The sequence below is a fragment of the Carassius auratus genome, chromosome 26 (assembly GCF_003368295.1).
Source record: "Carassius auratus strain Wakin chromosome 26, ASM336829v1, whole genome shotgun sequence".
Taxonomy (NCBI): Eukaryota; Metazoa; Chordata; class Actinopteri; order Cypriniformes; family Cyprinidae; genus Carassius; species Carassius auratus.
Genome location: NC_039268.1, coordinates 4,336,990 through 4,356,793, shown reverse-complemented (window position 1 = coordinate 4,356,793; position 19,804 = coordinate 4,336,990). Strand labels below are relative to the sequence as shown.

General features: G+C 35.2%; 1 protein-coding gene across 3 annotated transcripts in view; it reads left to right on the top strand.

The window, feature by feature from the left end:
- The window catches only part of lrba (LPS-responsive vesicle trafficking, beach and anchor containing), a 240,783-nt gene that overhangs the window by 27,359 nt on the left and 193,620 nt on the right, over positions 1-19,804 (top strand). For all 3 annotated transcript variants that reach the window (XM_026203763.1, XM_026203765.1, XM_026203762.1), the window contains exons 2-9: positions 8,867-9,098; positions 12,038-12,138; positions 12,675-12,770; positions 14,038-14,159; positions 15,419-15,545; positions 16,857-16,976; positions 18,495-18,641; positions 18,957-19,154. In XM_026203763.1, coding sequence (XP_026059548.1) covers positions 8,867-9,098; positions 12,038-12,138; positions 12,675-12,770; positions 14,038-14,159; positions 15,419-15,545; positions 16,857-16,976; positions 18,495-18,641; positions 18,957-19,154 — 1,143 coding nt within the window. The remainder of the gene's footprint in view (positions 1-8,866; positions 9,099-12,037; positions 12,139-12,674; positions 12,771-14,037; positions 14,160-15,418; positions 15,546-16,856; positions 16,977-18,494; positions 18,642-18,956; positions 19,155-19,804) is intronic.

Genomic DNA, 19,804 nt, shown 5'->3' with positions numbered 1-19,804 from the left:
GTCCTTGAAAATCCCCAAAATAGTGCTTGAAAAGTCCTGGAAAGTCCTGGAATTTCATTATACAGTATCTGTACGAACCCTGTAAGGTATAAAACAGAAATTCACCCTTGTTGCTGAGGTCTAGCCTTGAGCATACAGCTGATTGGTTTGTTGCTGGTGAATATTCTGCAGTGTTTTTTTTTTGTGCCATATTTGATGATAGACAGTAATAAGATACAGGATTGGAACAAGGGTAGGATAGAGAGCAGGACAAGGACATAAACATGACCATGGTTGGACTTGAATCAGGTATCAAATGAGCTTGAGTAAACCCAATAATGAAAATTCTGTCAAAATTTAAACTTATGTCATTCCAAACTATGCTGTATGCCTTTCTTTTTTTCTGTGGAACAAAACCGTTACCATCGTTCTTCAAAACACCTTCTATGTGTGTTTCAGAGTAGATTTAGTCATACAGAAATGAGTGTTGGGCGATATGGTCATTTTTCAAATCGTCATATCATCAGCCTGTGAGATCGATGATACACGATGTTAGCGAGCATGTGTGGGGCTTGAGAAGGACTCTCTGTACTTATCACAGCATAACTATTTGGTGTTTTAAAGCATGCATGTGTGCCAGTGTGCACCTATGGAAGCACCAATAATCGAAAAAATTTACTTTCAAACATACTGATAAACTAACATGTTAAATATAAAAATGCTGTATTTAAAACCGCTAGTTCATATATAGTCAAACACAACTGTCATATTGCGTGTCCTGTGACAATTTTGCCGCATCTGCAAACAGAAGATATCAGTCTAAATGTTCTGCAAAATCAGTAGATCAATCAATAGTGGATTTCATTTAAAGACCCAACATTTTAACATTAAAGTGTTTAAAACAGGTAAGTTCATATATTTGGAGTAAAGTTAAATTGAACTGATACATAAGTCATACAGCACTCCAGGCCGTACACCTGAGCCCGACGCACCGCCACAGAAACACGAATGAGATGCATTCTATCTAGGGCTAGGCAAGTTAACGCGTTATCGCATTAACGCATTTATTGATTAATGCTGATAATTCTTTTATTGCGCGTTAACGTAGTTTTTTATTAATATGAAAGTCCGTTGCTTACTGGCTCTGAATACACGTATAGACAAATCATGGGTCACAGGAGGGGATGCTCCCGATCAAATTTTTAGGCTAAGCATCAACATTCACAAATCACTGTCCACTGTTATTTTTAACAGAAAAGAATGCAACAAGCTTGTAATCATGTTTTTATGAGTTGGAAATAGGAAGTTTCCGAAAGCACTTGAAGACAGCAGAGAAGCGCTTGCTCAGCACAGTGGAGTGTATATTTTTCGTATGGACACGGTAACACACGTCCCTCTCACAATATATTGCTTAACACATCTATCACTTTTGCCGCTCAGAAATGTTCACGCAATCATGCAGCACGTATCAGAAGATCTACACTCTGACTCGGTTAGCGCTCACACTCACTGAACTATATATAACTGAACCACGCTCTGGACCACCTCTGAAATCCCTGACTGAACTGAAGGATGACACTAACTGAAATCCCAGAGAACAAAAAATCTGTCAAGCATTAAATTGCAATTGTTTTAAAAATCACGGCAGTGTTTTTTTTCCACTGGCATTTATGAAAAATGTACGTTTCAGTAGTTTTGACAGTTTTATAAAGACATACCATTATCAAAAGCATGCAATTTTTCCACTTTCAAGCATGAAGTTTTCTTGTGCTCAGGAAAAAATTATAAAAGCCAATAAAGAATGCGTAGCTGATTCATTTTTTTAAATTAATTTATTAATTTTTTTTTATTAAAAAGCGTTTGGGGAAAATAAGAAAAAAAGTTTTGTACTTTTGAATTGGCTTAGTTGGCTGACTCTTAATATGCTTGGTTGACCAACCAAAATAAGTCTCATTGACCCATTAGTAGTGCTGCAGGCTGATGTCACTGTAACTAATGCTTGGAAATTGAACTGAAAGAGTGCAAAAGGAAGGTATTGTACAGAGGTCTGCCACTGTTTACTGAACGAGAGTCAGTCAATTGAAGTAATATCTTTGTTAGTTATTAAGAGAATTAGCAGAACTTAATCCATTAGATCTGCTAGCACTGGTAAGTGTTACATCCATGATTGTGTGTGTGTGTGTGTGTGTGTGTGTTTAAAATGAAATGAAAATGCACTGTGCTGGAACTAATGTTAATGTAGCCCTGTCCAGTCAGATCATTCATTTTTTCAGGTTAAGTGCTTTTTTAAAATAGTTTGCACACTTTGTACATTAGATTGTAGATGCTACATTTTGTTCTGATCAGTGATAGGCTTTTATCATAATTCACTATTAGAAAACAGCAGGAATTACATATTTACTTCAGGGATAGCTTGCACTCATGTTTGGGAAAATCAAGGGTAGGAACTTGAGCATTAAACTAATTAGACTTGCAAATTAAAAAAAAAATATGTAAATGCTTCTCCTGCAAATGTCTGGTGTATGTTGGAGATTATGCCCTCACATTTTCAGCCTAAACAGATTTTCTCATAAATTTGTTCTCCTTTTGCTCATTCCCTCTTACTCTCTAGTCTGCTATGTCTGTAGTTTGGTCCTTCTCTGGCTCACATTTAGAGGCATCACTATGGTCACATTAGGGGTGCACCAATATGATATTCAGTCCAATCCAAATCCACAAAAACATTATAAAGCACCATAACGTTTTGTGCACTGTATTCCAAGAGTTCTAAAGCCGTCCCACAGTTTAATGTGAGGTACAGATGAATATTTGAGTCAAGTTAACGTAACTCTTCTCTCTGCTGTGGCTGTCTGTCATCCACCATTCAGAATTCAAACTGTGTGTCACGTTATGACAGTCAAGAAGATGAAACCGTTTCCAAGATGATTCAGTGTTCCTAATATTATACTTGATCTGTAAATAAATATAAATGGTTTAGCATAAAAGGACTTTCTCTAGCTGGAGTTTCGTTTTGTTTCTAAATCTTGTTCATTTCTCCTGTGTTAGATCACAACACTGGAGTAGCAATATGAATTATTCTTCATGATCATAGTAACTGAGATTTGAAACTGTTAAAAGAAAAGGCAATACTCTATCACACACATTTAAAACACTTGCATCAATATCTCTTTCCTTTTGAACATTTTTATGCTGAGTTCTGTGTGTGCCTGCATGCTGTGACTCCATGTTACTTCAAGCGAATCATTCTGTGCACAGGATGTACAGAAGCGCTTTTTGTCCCTCTGGATTGTAGCCTTTCATATCATAAAAATTTTGCACAGTAACAGATTATTAATAGCCTTTTTTGTTTGTCTTACCTCAATTCAGTTCAATTCAAGTTTAAATGTATTAGGGATGTGCAACAGTGATCGAGTACTCGAGTACTCGACCGCGACAGCGATGATCGATCATGTAAACGATGATCGAAATTATGATTAATTTTTTTTGATTGGTTATGGCAGCACGTTGGGCGGCGCCCTGATCTCTGATTGGTTAGCTTTCCACTTGATGCCTCAAAAGACGTAAACGATGATCGAAATTATGATTAATTAATATATATATTAGCATTTCATATATATATAATGATATATATAATAATATAATTAATAAATAGACCTATACAAGAAATATATTTTTTACTTAATAAATTACGAAAATGAGTGAAAAATGTGCAACAAATAGCCTATACGAGAAATATATTTTTTACTTAAATAATAAATTAAGAAAATGTACAAAAAACTGCAACAAATTTCCATTTATTTTTGTGCTGTGACAAAGGAAACCAGATGGCAGAAAGCAGCATATTATTTTTTTTTAGACTTACATTACAAAAGCACAATTATTTGTTTTTACTGGGAATGTACACAAAAACAAACCTTTTAAAATTCCGATTATCTTTGACTAAAAGGAGTAGGCACAGTTAAGCTTAGCTACCTTGACAATGCAGCCTGTTCATTATCATAATAGAATAGTCAGTCAAACAGATAAAAAAAAAAAAAAACCACACTGCTCAGTTTAAACATGTAGTAAAATCTGTGTCCTTAAATGTTATCCCTGTACCGCCGTTATGCAAAACATTAAGTTTTACGTGGATATTGGAATGCGAGTGACGTACATAATAAATTATAATTTGGCATTCAAATACATGGCAAATACGGAAACATTTGATTTTGTGTCGAATGAGAGACCCAACATTGGTTTCAGTTTCGTTTGAACCTAAATTAATTTGTTTTGGCTAGGGCTGTGACGGTTGCTGTGACAACCGCGGTTGTCTACTGCCACCGGCGGTAGTGCATGTGACGTCACACACTCTATAGCAAGCATAATACAAAATTTTGTATATAAGTGTAATAACTGTAATCGTTGCAAATTTTAAGTCTATGGTAATTAACAAATTACCTCAAACACAGCGTTTCCTTTAGATTAGCAGATTTCAGCGCAGGAAAATAGTTTAAGCATTCAGCACATTAATTTAGTGTTGAGCCATCTGCATTCATATCACCCATCCGTGTTTGCACAAGTTCTCGTGATCGCAAACGCTGGCTGGTGTTCTCCAAACTGGCCAAATACAAACAAGACAGCGATAAATAAAAATGGTAACAAGAAATATGGCAACGATTCCTATTTCAAAGAGAGCGCGTGCAGATGAGGAGTTATTGAGCTCGCTTGGTGGTGGAAAAGTAAACCGGACGCAACACCACCGCGATGCAACAGGTTTAGTGTCTACACAGGACATTTGAACTCTGTGTCAGTACGTCACGGACCGGTCGGGGATTTATCATGTCGTGTTGTGCTGCATCCAATGTAGCATCACTGATTATAATGAGTATTTTGTCACGCTGCGCGATCGCATCTGTTAGACAGGGTGTATTTAATTTTCTTATTTATGTGTCTTTCTTGTTTAACTGCATTATTTTTTTTATATTTATTTTATTGTTTTGCAGGTGGCGTTCACTGACAGAAATTCTCAAATAAACATGAACTGACGAGTTAAATAGGATGTGTTAGATGAGTGAGACAATGCTGGGCTGATTTCATAGACATGTGCATATATATATATATATATATATATATATATATATATATATATATATATATAATGGCGCCTTTGAGCACAGGACCATTTCCGAACTCGCGTTACTTGCACCTTATAATAAAGTATTATTATTATTTTTTTTATCAACACCGCGCCACCGGCGGTTGTTGGTCCATGACTACCGCGGTGGTAAAAAATAAACCCCCGACACAGCCCTAGTTTTGGCTTGTGGTTTTTACAGCTATAGCTTCTTATATTTTTAATATTAATATTTAATATTTTTTGTTCTTTTTATATACTGTTAATTGAAAGGATTTGTTGTGGAGTGAGGGGAACTTAAATAGCCTGGCTATGTTTACAGTGTTTATTATAATGTTTGTAAACATTTCGCAACTTAGGTTTTGAAGAAATGTTTATCTACAACCACATTAACTAATAAAATATTGAAGTTCTCTATTTTGAAATGTATAAATTATACCCTACTTCAAAGCTCAATGTTACTTGATAAGCTTATAGCAAGTTACACAAGAAACCACAGCAAGAGATGAGGTTTTAGATATGTATAAACCTCAAAATTTATCCAGACTTAGGATCATATCGCCAAACTTTATGGTTTAATATCAGTAGCCGTGGTTGCTAGAGATATTAATATGTATATATACTAGTCTTGCAAACTACCAAAATCTGTATTGATAACCACCATAATTATAACAGTGATATGGAAAAAAGTTCATTGTAAGTGGCTTGTCCATGAAACAAGGCAAATGCTTGTGTATAACTGTGCACAGGGACATGCACACAAAGACAAAACAATCAGTGTAACACATGACAGTAAAATAATGCAATAAACTAAATAACAGAAAATGTTACAAAAAACATCCTAATATACATTACTGATAACAAAAATAAGAAGAAACAAAATTCTGTATAAAACAAAGTATCTTACAAGTCAAGTCAAAGTCAAGTTGAGCTTTATTGTAATTCCGCTACATGTGTGGATGTACAGTGGAACGAAATGTCTTGCCTCACAGGATCATTGTGCTACATAAATACAGAAGTGAAACAGTATAAACCTTTACCCAACTAACCTACTGACAGAATTTGACTATAAATATACTATGTATAAATGTTTACCTATACAAAAACTAAAAAGTACAAGCTATACGAATGCTTCACATAAATACTGTATCTATACACAACTAACCTCCTTACAGAGTTTGACTATAAATATATTATATATACATGTTTGCCTTTACATTAAAAAATAAAATACAAAATAAAATTATATATATATATATATATATATATATATATATATATATATATACACACGACTGCTTCACATAGTACTGTACATGTGCAAAGATAAACATTGTAAGTCAAGCAACTGGCTGGGGAACAGTGTGAGATTATTTGTAGTGCATTAGCATGTAAACATACACATATTACGGAGTCTATTTTGGGATAATGTACACAGCAGTGTGTGTGAAAATTCAGATTCATTCTTCCCACTGGTTACTCTTTTGCGACTAACTTTCTCAGTTAGTTTTTGGTCATAATTTATATACAGTATATATATTTTGTGCTACAACATGGGATTAATCAATGCATGCTTTATCATAGTTTCTATTTAACTATTTAGAAACGACAGTGGTTAACATTCAACCTGTTCTTTTTCATCAATAGCCTATTATTTGTGATTTGAACTTTGTGAACAGGAGTTCCTCTTCTACGTTTTAAGCCACTTTTGCACACACATGCTGTATTAAATACTGACTAATAAATTACAAAACATTTAGCAAACAATGAGGAATGAAATAAAATAAAAGAGAGAATCCATAGCCTAACGTGAGGTAAACAGCAAAGATGACAGGCATTTTAAAATGAAAACAAAAAGAAAAGTAAAACTAAACTTGCTGTCGGTTATGGTGCTTGCCTGTGTTTTCCCCACATGAATATAAACATGTTCACCCTCTCTGGTTTAAGAAGTGGTCTTTTACTTTCCTTCAGCTTAAAAACCATCTATCATTTCCTCGATATTTGCATCATTTTTGCTGCGCGCACCTTTGCGCTCGTGCTGATGCGGCGAGTATAAACCAGGCTCTATACACGCTGCACAGTTCAAAAGAGTAGCTCGGTTTCGTTATGCATTCAGTTTCGTTTGCCATTTGTTGCTTCTCACATGTACCAGTGTGAACGTACACAAAATTTTGTTTTAATTCATGCAACCATTTGGTCGCAATCTGGAGCCCTGATTTTTACAGATCATTTTTTCAGTTTACCATCTGTTTTGAGAGCAATGTTATGCTATTACTACACAGTTAAAAATGTAAGTAGGTTTCTATTATCCATCATAACACCTCTGACAATTGTGGTTATTTTTTTTTAAAATACTCATAAACATTGACTAAATTCCTTGATGTGTATCTCTGCCCGCTGATCTTCTGCAAATCAGGTGCTTTACACAAGGTCGACATCAGCATCTTCCGCTTTCAGTGCATCCTCTGGGGTGAGGATGGTTTCAGCTCACACAAAGTCACATTCACTGCCGTTCAGTCTGTGAGGATGTCAGATCCATTAATCACCTGCATGGTGGCCGCAGATCTGAGTGCTGTTCTCCGTGCCACACAACACAATCAGCTCCTCTTCCCAGAATGCAAATTTAAAGGGGGGGGGGGGTAATATATTAGCCCATGCTGGTGAAGGGAGGGTGATTTTAGAGGCCTGACGTGAGGCGAAATGCAGGACCACCAATCATATGCATCCATTTATTTAATTCATTTTCATATTTCACACAAGTAATCTATCATTCAGGGTAAAACCCTAATGGGGAGGCGACGGTGTGTGTGTGTGTGTGTGTGTGAATGATCATGGCTTTTATCTCCTGTCTTGTTAGCCTTTGTTGCTGTAGACGGACAGTGAAACCCCCCTCTCTTCCCATTCCTTTAATTCACCTTCAGTCATTTTAATGGGACAGTTTCTATCCAATAGCCTATGGATTTATACACTACACTCCAGTCCTTGATCAAATTGTGGTCATGGCCTATCTACCGGCAAATGACAGCAATATTTTCAGACCCTCATAACTGTGAGGTGACCACAACCACCTCAGTAATATTAATCCTAACATCTGCATTGTATTTCTTATCATATGCAATAAAGAACTGTTCAGAAGCTAAAATGTCTCAACAACTGTTAAGTGCTGACAAATTATGGCATTTTATGAGGTGCACAGTTTATTTAGAGGCAAGGAAGTTTTTTGTGATGTTTGCAGGACCCATACCCCCTCATACAGAGATCCTTGTTTTATCTGTGTGCAGTGTGTAGCACTCACATATGATATCATCATTTCAAGGTTAATCTAGGTTTACAGTTCATGTCTGTGGAGCATCTGCCATCGCCAGTACAATGGGCGATTAGAGTCATGCTTTCTAGCGTAGGGGTCATACCATCTCATGGCCAAGTCAGCCAGTGTTGGGGTAAGGTGGAAATCCTGTCACAGTAATCCAGTTGTGGAGAGGCTTTTTATATCCAGATGCTGACAGATGTTTTACAATGGGATTGGCATGAACTGCAGCCCTGGGATTTGGTAATCCGGATTTAATCTCGGGAATGAAGCCAACATAAACTGACAGGTTGCCAATATAGAAAGCAACTCTTAATAATCTTGCTATTACTCACAATCAAATAACTTTTGTTCCTTTTTTTTTTTTTTTTTTTTTTGTTGCAATTTGCCTCTTATTATAATGTTGTTGTTTTTCTGTCTTTGACCCCACTTGTGACTAACTTTTAACTTTAATTGTGTCTGCGCAGCTGGTCGGCGGACAGTTCGATCTGGAAATGAACTTTATCATCCAGGAGACGGAGAGCATCTTCTGCATGGTAGAGCTGCTGGATAAATGTGATTCCACTTGCCAAGCTGAAGTGTGGAGTATGTTCACCGCCGTGCTGAAGAAGAGCTTGCGAAACCTGCAGGCCTGCACAGAAATCGGCCTCATCCAGCTGGTGCTTCCACGCATAGACCGGGCCGAGACCATGATCGCAGGTATGTTAAATAAGGAACACTTTTTTGGGAAATGATATAGCAGTATAATTAATCAAATAAAATAACAGTAATATTGTTAAGTATTATTGCAATATATATTTTAAAATGTAATTTATTCCTGTGCTGGCAAAGCTGAATTTTTGGCAGCCATTATGTCAGTGTCACATGAGTTCAAAAGATAAATATGTATTTAAAATGGAAATCTTTTGTAACATTATATATGCCTTCACTGCTGAATAAAAGTATTAATAAAAAAAAAAAAATACTGTTAATGATGTTTAAATTAGGGATGCCACTAAACATCTCTTTATATATCTTTATACATCTTTTATATTGATGCTGTCATTCTCACATTCTCATAATTTTGCATAATTATATACTGGCAGGAGTATCAGCATATATGTATTGTTAAAATTCACTGAATTCACTCTGCTCTGAATAGTATTGTAAAAATTATTTAGAATCAAAGCAAAATGATGCTCTCAGATTAGCTCTTGGCTGATGAGTCTATCATTGCTCTGTCTCAGTAGTAAAAAATAAAAACTCACACACAGGTAATCAGCCACAAAGCTCAGATTTGCATATCAAGGTATTCCAAATATAGATTTTATAGATATTTATATATTTTTTTTGATTTCATTGTGCAGTATATAGATTTTATTATAGCGACAAAACATCAGTGTTTCAATTAGGGGTGCTCCGATCACGATCGGCCGATCGTTATGCGCATCTCGTCAGTAAAGCCGGTTTTCTAATCAGCGGTTAATTCCATCAGGTGCGTGATTTCACATAGAGCAGCTGTTACTACACAGAGCCGTTGTTAATAGAGAAGATGCGCAAATCACGTTTTTTGGCGCATCTTCTCAGTTAACAACGGCTCTGTGTAGTAACAGCTGCTCTATGTGAAATCACGCACCTGATGGAATTAACCGCTGATTAGAGAACCGGCTTTACTGACGAGTTGCGCATTAACGATCGGCCGATCGTGATCGGAGCACCCCTAGTTTCAATTACTGTAGATTATACAACTTAACATTGTGCATATAGTTTTAGTGATTCATTATTCATCTTTGGACCATGATGGAGCTTAAAGCTGCAGTAGGTTACTTTTGTAAATATATATTTTTTACATATTTGTTAAACCTGTCATTATGTCCTGACAGTAGAATATGAGACAGATAATCTGTGAAAAACCAAGCTCCTCTGGCTCCTCCCAGTGGTCCTATTGCCATTTGCAGAAACTCCATCGCTCCTGGTAAAAAATAACCAATCAGAGCTGCGGTCCTTAACTTTGTTTGTGTTCAAAATGTAGAAAAATGTATATAATAAGCGAGTACACCATGAATCCATTTTCCAAACTGTGTTTTTAGCTTGTCCTGAATCAATAGGGTGCACCTAGTTTGACTCCAGTTTGATCACAGGTGCTCTCAGCCTTTGTACAGAAGAATGATTTTACATGTCCTCAATGCTTTAGCACAGGCAAAACTTCTCTCATGCTGCAAAACATTAGCACAAACAATGTTCCTACACAAAAATTGTTACTCACAAGTAGGGGTGACCCCAAATATTTGGAGATTCAGTGCTTCAATAGGAGGAGTCTGATTCAACTACCAATTTTCTCCCAACTATTCAGCCTTATATGTAATACTGTACATAAGAATCTGAAAAGATAGAAGCTTTTAATAAATATTTTAAACAAGCATGAATAAATCCATTCATGACTTAAGTTTCACTTTCCATAATCCTTGACCGACAGGAGCATCTTGGCTGCAGGGAATTAAATCTTTAACAAGACTCAAATTGTTATGGCAGAGTAAAAGTCTAGACTAGAAAAGTCTACAAAATTTCTAAACATTTCAGCCGGTTCTAATTGGATTTTTGGATGCTGTGAACATGGGGGGACGAATGGCTGAAAACACACGAAACTCAAGATATTATCCATTCACTATCATCAGTTTCACCAAAACTGATCTGGCAAACTGTCCAATGCAACATTTGTGTTTGCGCTCTGGAGAAAACCATAAGGTTTATTTTAGTCCAGCGCTGATTCCAGTGCAAGCTCATGAGTCCACTCATGATAACAAATCTTAATGAAAATGTGATGAACTAAGACTAAGGTGTGCTTATTGTGTGCTTTCTTGGCTATATATAATCCATTCAGAATCTTTATAAAACATTTATTAATCGCCACGTACAATGCTACAAAATTTTGGGAATGACAGCTGCATATTTATGCAGGATTCACACTCGAAAGGGTAATGGACAGGTCACCGGGCAAAAATATATGTAAAAATGTATGTGCATTGAAGCTAGAGCAGACTTTTTGAAACACACACAGTATTTAATTTTGGGGCTGTGTTTGAGCAGTTTTCACAGCAGCTCATATTTATGCGATTGCATGGAGTTTTATGTGGCAGTAGGCTATGCTTCAAAGCCATAAAAATTAGCAGGGTATTTGTTAACTTCCTCCGTGAAATCTTTATATATTTAGAGTAAACATGCACATGGGCTTCATCAAATAATTCTTGCATTTATCTCATGTTATGTGTACATAATTTGGTTTTATTTAATGCAAATCTTCAGTTTCCTCAGCTCTGGTAAGAAGCTAATAAACAACATGATAATGCAGCTGGCTAACATTAACTATGTTTTAATCAAATCATAAAACAATGTTTACCCCGTTTGTATTTGCGAGGCACATTTTCTTTCTGTTAACGTCAGTATTGATGAATGTCGAATGTAATGCATTTTTCCCCCCGCCCCTAAACATATGATTCGATTATCAGTCGACCATCTGAATTCGACAATTCTGATTCGACTTTGCAAATCCTTAAACCCCTACTCACTAGTATTATCTCTGAATCCAAATATATACGGTATATATATTTATTTGATATCTTTTCAGTTGTTTCTGTATGTTTCTGTGTGGTGTTTTTCAGATCTGATGGTGGACATGCTAGGAGTGCTGGCCAGCTACAGTATCACAGTGAAGGAACTGAAGCTGTTCTTCAGTAAACTGAAAGCAGAACAAGGCCAATGGGTAATGCTTTTCTCCTCTTTATCTACTCTTTGAGAAACATCACGCCTCTCCACCTCACATGCAGTCATGTACTAGGCCTCTCCGTTGTTTTAAATAAAGCTAATTTATTATTTATTTTTTGTTATGATGTTCTTTGAAATAGAAAATTGAAATGACTAGACAAAATGCATGTCTTTTGTCCTCTGTGCAGTCTTCAGTGCACGAGGGAGTGTTGAGACATTGAAAAGGCAGTAGTGTTTGATGCATTAGTCTGTTTCTGTACTGGGGAACTGTGTCAGTGTCATTGATGAGAGTGTGAAATAAACCTGTCAGAGCAGTAGGAGAGCACACATCCATGTGTGTCTGTATCTTGCAACCTATGGGCAGAAGACATTATTATGGTTTTCAGGATTCAGAATAGCCAAAATAGTTTGTACCAGTATTTTCTTTTTATACTTGCATTGTGCAGAATATTTTATGTTTGTAGGAGAAACTCTGTAGTGAAATTACAAGTAGTTATTTGTGTGGGTGTTTGTGTTTTTTCTTTTATCTATTAGCCTCCTCATGCCGTCAAGCTGCTGTCCGTGTTGAAGTGCATGGCTCAAAGAAATGGCCCAGATTCCTTTTTCAGCTTCCCAGGGAAGAGTGCTGCGGTGAGACCATGACCCAAACATCTGTTTAACTGCTCTGTCCTTAAACTTGACTTCAGTCATAATATCTGCCTCTATTCGCTGTGAAAACTTTTAGTGGTTCATGAATAAGTGATTTGAAAAGTATGTTCCAGAATTTCTCTTTTTCCACCTACTACCCAGACATTTTAACTTACTTTCTATAATATGCTAACTAAATGTGTTTAAATCAGGGAAATTATGCTTTGCAACTTTTTGAGCTACCGTTTCACTTTCACTGATCAATTTAATGCATCCCAGTACCACAAAAACTGACCTACTATATAAAAAAATCTTCTGTTTGCTTGAAACTGTATAGTATGAGATCTGCATCAAGATCTTTTTACAAAATGTTTAGACTCATTGTGACTGAAAAAAATAAATAATAATCTCTCTCTCTCTCTCTCTCTCTCTCTCTCTCTCTCACACACCCACACACACACACACACACACACACACAAAACAAGAACCATGTCCCATGAACTACAGTTTTACTCTTTAGAAAAACAATAGGTTTTATATCACAATGAGCAATTAATTATTTTGATGGGAAACCTGTTTATTGATTTAAACTCATCTTTTTTTAGATTAAAATACAAGCAAGTTTCTAGTTATGACCAGCTAATTAGTATTTCAGGATAGACTTTTTTTTAGATTTTATAAGATTTTATAATGTGTTTTCCCACAAACACTGTTTTTTTTCTTTGAGCTCAGCTTTACAATTAACGCAAAAAAAAATTCTGCATCAAGGGAGGACAGCAGTCAGATATATCTGATTTGATGCAGATGAGTTTGAAATGTTCCATCTACTTCTGTGTGTGTGTTTGGATATTAAAAAAATGTAAAATCAAACCATCAACCCGACAGTATGGGGATCTTGAGTTTTTAGATTGCATGTGTATGGAACCCTTCCTTTTTTGTCAGTGTCAACTTGATGAACTTGAACAGTGCCAAATGGATGCCATCCTTTTAGGAAATTCTTTGATTGGATGTTTAGATCGTATTCCAGCACAGATAGGATGATTAGATGACAGATATTAAAAATAACATTGCGCTTTCTTTATTTTTTCATCCATAATCTACAAATATGAGAGGAAGTCTTCTGTGCACAAACATACACATCTGTTTTGAGTGCATCCCTTTGAGTGCATTTTTGTTCTTCTCATATGCTACTCTGGTTATTTAAAACAACAGAACAAAATACAGAAACCTAACTGGAAAAAATGTGTTTTTGTTTTTTTTGTATCATCAGGCTATTGCACTTCCACCTATTGCAAAATGGCCATATCAGAACGGCTTTACCTTCCACACCTGGCTTCGCCTGGACCCCATCAATAACATAAACGTTGACAAGGACAAGCCTTATCTCTACTGGTGGGTCACACACAAACCTGTAATGTAAAATACAACACTTCTATTCAAGATGCTTTCGAAAGAAGCAGACACCTGCTGTGCATAGCTAATATTAGCTGACTTCTTTGTTTGTCTGGAAGGTGAAGTTAAAAAGGTGTTAGATGAAGAATAAGAAAATTCGGTATATTTTCCTCCTCCTTTCTGTCCAGCGTTTACACTTCTCAAGGGCAGCATTTCACAGCCTTCTTGTCCTATTTTCAGCTTCTAATTAGTTTCTGTCAAAAATGTAATTTATGCAAATGGAGCTATTTTGACTCACCGAACCATAATTGACCCTGTTGAAGGAACTGTAGGATTTACACTTCTCACTCGGCTGAGATTAACCCTCTACATTACAGGCCTTCTTTCAAAATTCTGTTCATCCATCCAATATTTATCCATCCATCCATCCATCCATCCATATTTTCTAAAATAATTAAATATTTAACTTTGTCGTGGGGTTTTCACAGAACATTCAAAATAATAGTTCACCAAAAAATACAATTGTAATCATGTATTGCCATGCCATTTACTCATTTTGTTATTCTGAACCTGAATTGGGTTTTGAGCAACATGAAATGATTATTATAGAATTTTTATTTTTGTGTGAACTAACATTTACAAAACAATATGGTTATAGAGTTTAAGCACCTGATATGTAGTAAAGAATAGGTTGGTTATGCACTTTCAGCCTGTTTTTGGTTCCTCATACACCTCAGATTCAACTCAGACTTAATCAAAAAAATAATAATTAATTGATTATCAACAAACTGCCATAGGTTTACATTATATTGAATTACAAACCTTACCAGTTTGCATCTATCTATCTATCTATCTATCTATCTATCTATCTATCTATCTATCTATCTATCTATCTATCTATCTATCTATCTATCTATCTATCTATCTATCTATCTATCTATCTATCTATCTATCTATCTATCTATCTATCTATATGTGTGTATGTATGTATATATATATATATATATATATATATATATATGTATGTATATATATATATATATATATATATATATATATATATATATATATATATATATATATATATATATATATATGATATATCATCATCATAAAAAAAAAAAAAAAAATTATACATTTATACAAGTGTTCAATCTGTAGCTACTCATTCAGGAATAGAGCTGTATAAACTTGAGAACTCCTCACCTGAAATGCAATTTTTATTAATTGTGCTCTGTATTTTTCCCCCTCATCCCTAGCTTCCGCACCAGCAAAGGTTTGGGCTATTCTGCACACTTTGTGGGCGGATGTCTGATTGTGACCTCTCTAAAGTCCAAAGCCAAAGGCTTCCAGCACTGTGTGAAATATGACTTTAAACCCCAGAAGGTATGAATCACCTTACCAGTTTGTACTCTAACAAACTGTGCACTTTTCAAAGTCTTCATCTTTACCTCTACACTGTACAAGGAGAGCAAAGTTGATATATAAGAATCAGGGTTTTTACTGAGGCCAGTCAAGTCTGAGGATTTGCAAGAAGAAACCAAATCCCTTCCCTGCGTAGAACCCATATTCCCCCTGGAATGGGGAGGCATCCTCTGATAATACCTTTAGACTAGAGATGGACAACCACCGCAAAGAATGATCCAACAAGACATGCGCTGTGTGTGTATGTGTGTGTGTTACAATTATTTGTATATATTTATTTATATAAATCTTTTTTTTTTTCAGTGAACAGTTTCATTCAATTTCAGTTTCATTTCCAGCAATTAAAGTCTGGTGCTTCACGTGTCTAATATCAAGAAGCTCACAAGTGCTCTAAAGTGTCTTTCATGGAGTGTATTTTGGCTATACTGTATTAAGAGTCCATTCCATTCCATTTCCTCTGGAGAGGTTTTACCTAAGGGATAAGCACCTTCATTGGCTTTCCCCACCATTTAATGGAAATTCAAGAAGATCTGGGTGAGGTCATTGCTGGAGGGTGTAAATGGACCATGGTCTCTTAACTGTAACAAAGTTAAAAATGCAAGTTTAGCATCAGATGTTTCCTGATGGACCACATTTTCCTGTTGACCAGGGTTTTTAAACTAGGATCCAAGGTCTCCCAGGGGACCACAAGGTTGCAAGAGGATCAAAAGGGTTAGGGCAGTCAAAGTTAAAATGCACTTAAGATATGAATGAAACAGAATAATATTTTGACATTATTATTCATATTTGTATTATTATTATTATTATTATTATTATTATTATTATTATTATTTAATTCTGCTTTCTAAGGATTTATCAGAAATCATAATTGTGATTTATTATATTGTATTGATACACATATATACTAAATAGACATATATAAGTGTCTTTATTTCTGAATGTCTACCAATTTAATAAAAAATAAATATTTTCTTGCTTAGTAATTTTTTTTTTGTTTTATTACAATGACAATGCAAAAAAAAACAATTATATAATTTTAGAATCTGATTCATAATTTCACATTTAATGTTTTTCTTACTCTGTATGAATAACTGTTTAGGCATGTACATAGAAAGTGAATTCCTACAAGGATATAATCATAATTTTGGTCAAAAATGTCAAAAAAGCTTAAAAACCCCTGCTATAATGGTCTCAAGCTTTACGATGTTAATAGGAAATAAATAAAGACATGCTGTCCTTTTTATAATTGCTAATATTCTTTTTATTTAACAGTGGTATATGGTGACCATAGTGCACATCTATAATCGCTGGAAGAACAGTGAAATCAGCTGCTATGTCAATGGAGAGTTGGCGTCATATGGTGAGATCACCTGGCTTGTCAACACAAGCGATGTAAGTACTATCAAAAGCCTCTGTTATCTCATATTGTTCTAGTTTTAACCAGCAGTTAAGCTTGAGGGTTTCTGTGCAAAGCTTGTCAATATTTTAGCAGCTACAAACCCTAAAATACCCTCAAACGTTAAAGGATAAAACAAAACTGGTGGACATGTAGACGTTCCTTTTGAAATTATAAATCAAAGTTGGACATTATTACACTGAAACAGCATTGCTCAAGGTGGTGTCAGAATGATGTAGTTAGTGTCTGTGTACAAAGTTTAAAGAGCAGCATTTTGTAACAGCAAATAGTTGGTTCTTTAAGTTGATTCACATGAACTAACAAAGTGATACTAATATGCTTTATTGCTTTTATTGTATGCATGGGGAGACACACACATGGATAGATTATCATTTGTGTAAAATGAGTCCCATTAAAAAGCGTCTTTTTTTAAACATAAAAATAAAATAAAAATCAGTGTAGTCGAATAATATACACATTAGCTGTTGAAGACCTATGCTCCTCAGGTGTGATGTGGGTAAATATCACAAAGTTCTATATACATTTTATAATGTTCTAAATGAAATGAGCACAATTTAATCGAATTTACAGTAATCCAATTTAGGGTCAGTACGATATAGCCTATTTTTTAAGAAAATATCCTGAACAAAATTACAAACACAAGACTTTTGTTTTTGCCCCCATTTTTTATGAGCTGAACTCAAAAGATGTAAGACTTTTTCTACGTACGCAAAAGGCCTATTTCTCTCAAATATTGTTCAGAAATCTGTCTAAATCTGTGTTAGTGAGCACTTCTCCTAAATCAAGGTAATCCATCCACCTCACAGGTGTGGCATATCAAGATGCTGATTAGACAGCATGATTCTTGCACAGGTGTGCCCACAATAAAAGGCCACCCTAAAATGTGAGTTTTATCAGAAGTTTTGAGGGAGTATGCAATTGGCATGCTAACTGCAGGAATGTCCACCAGAGCTGATGCCCGTGAATTGGATGGGGGCAAAAACAAAATGATCATTTTGTTCAGTGTAATACTTTTATTTATAATTTGAGCAGTTATTCATTAAATTGATAAAAAAAATATGGCCATTTATAATGTAACAAAAGATTTCTGTTTCTAATAAATGTTGTTCTTTTGAACATTACATTCAATGAAGAATCCTGAAAAAAGTATCATGGTTTCCAAAACAATTTTAAGCAGCATTGATAATAGAAATGTTTCTTGAGCACCAAATCAGAATATTAGAAGGATTTTTGAAGGATCATGTGACACTGAAGACTGGATTAATGGCTGAAACATCATATATATATATATATATTTAAAACTGTCATTTTTATATAACATTATTACTGTTTTTGCTGTATTTTTATGGTCAAACATGTAGCCTTAGTTAGCATAATACTTATTTCAAAAACATTAAAACATTTCAGTAGTGTAGCAGCACTACACCTACAAACATTGTTGTAAATGTAAAAAATATACGAAATAAATGTTTTTCACCTCCTGTTCTTGACAGACATTCGACAAGTGTTTTCTGGGCTCATCAGAGACAGCAGACGCTAACCGTGTGTTCTGTGGTCAGATGGGAACAGTTTATCTGTTCAGTGAGGCTCTCAGCGCTGCTCAGATATTAGCCGTCTATCAGTTGGGGTCTGGATACAAGGTGGGATCGATTTCTCTGCCCAAATGTTGTCTATTACAGATGTTAATTAAAAAAGTTATTGTTCAAAATTCTGACCTGATGAGATATTGTGGTCAAATCACATATATGTTAAATTATAGAGGGTAAATGCAGCCATATATTGCTGTTTTACTCCTCTTATTTTTTAGTTTTTTATTATTGAATTTACTTGAATGATTTTCAAACTCTGTTTTTGAAGTGTTCTGATGAATCAGGTTTCATTTCATGCATTTCACACACTCTTTAGAATGTTCAGCGTAGCTGTATTTAGAATCTCTCTCCCTTTGATTGGTCCAGGGCACTTTTAAGCACAAGGCAGAGAGTGACCTGCTGTTTGCAGAACATCATAAGATGCTGCTGTATGATGGAAAGCTGTCTGCCAGTATCGCCTTCACCTATAATCCCCGAGCCACTGATGCTCAGCTGTGTCTGGAATCCTCCCCCAAGGACAACGCTTCCATCTTTGTGCACTCACCACATGCTCTCATGCTGCAGGTATGCTCTTCGTCTTTGTATCTTCATCACACCTGGTTCACCATCCCTGCACAGCTGCCTGAAGAGACCTGCCCTGCCAGGTGGACTGCTGTCTGTGGGCGAATGAAACTAGCTCATCACCATTTGTTAATGTAATTAACAATATGAGCATTTTATCGTCTCGCTCAGCAAAGTACAGCCCACACCTGTGCTGTATCCAGCACTTCATGAGTTCTAAAAGCACTTAATCTAATCTGGTCCACAGTGTTATCAAGGGAGTCTACAAGCTTTTTAACATTCATGTATTTATTATTATTAGATATACATTTTTTACTGTGCCAGTGTGAAAGATATATATATATATATATATATATATATATATATATATATATATATATATATATATATATATATATATATATATATATATATGTGTGTGTGTGTGTGTGTGTGTGTGTGTGTGTGTGTTTGTGTATATATGTGTGTGTGTATATATACAAGTGATTCTTGCCTTCAGTCATAAGAAAATCTATAAGATATTAACAAAACTAAAAAATGTTTTGTTGAATGTAAAATAAAAGTACATTTAAAAGTTTAATGTTAGGTAGGATTACTTGCAATTAATAGTGATTAACTTCAGAAAACAATGTGCAGTTCAATAGTTTTTTTAA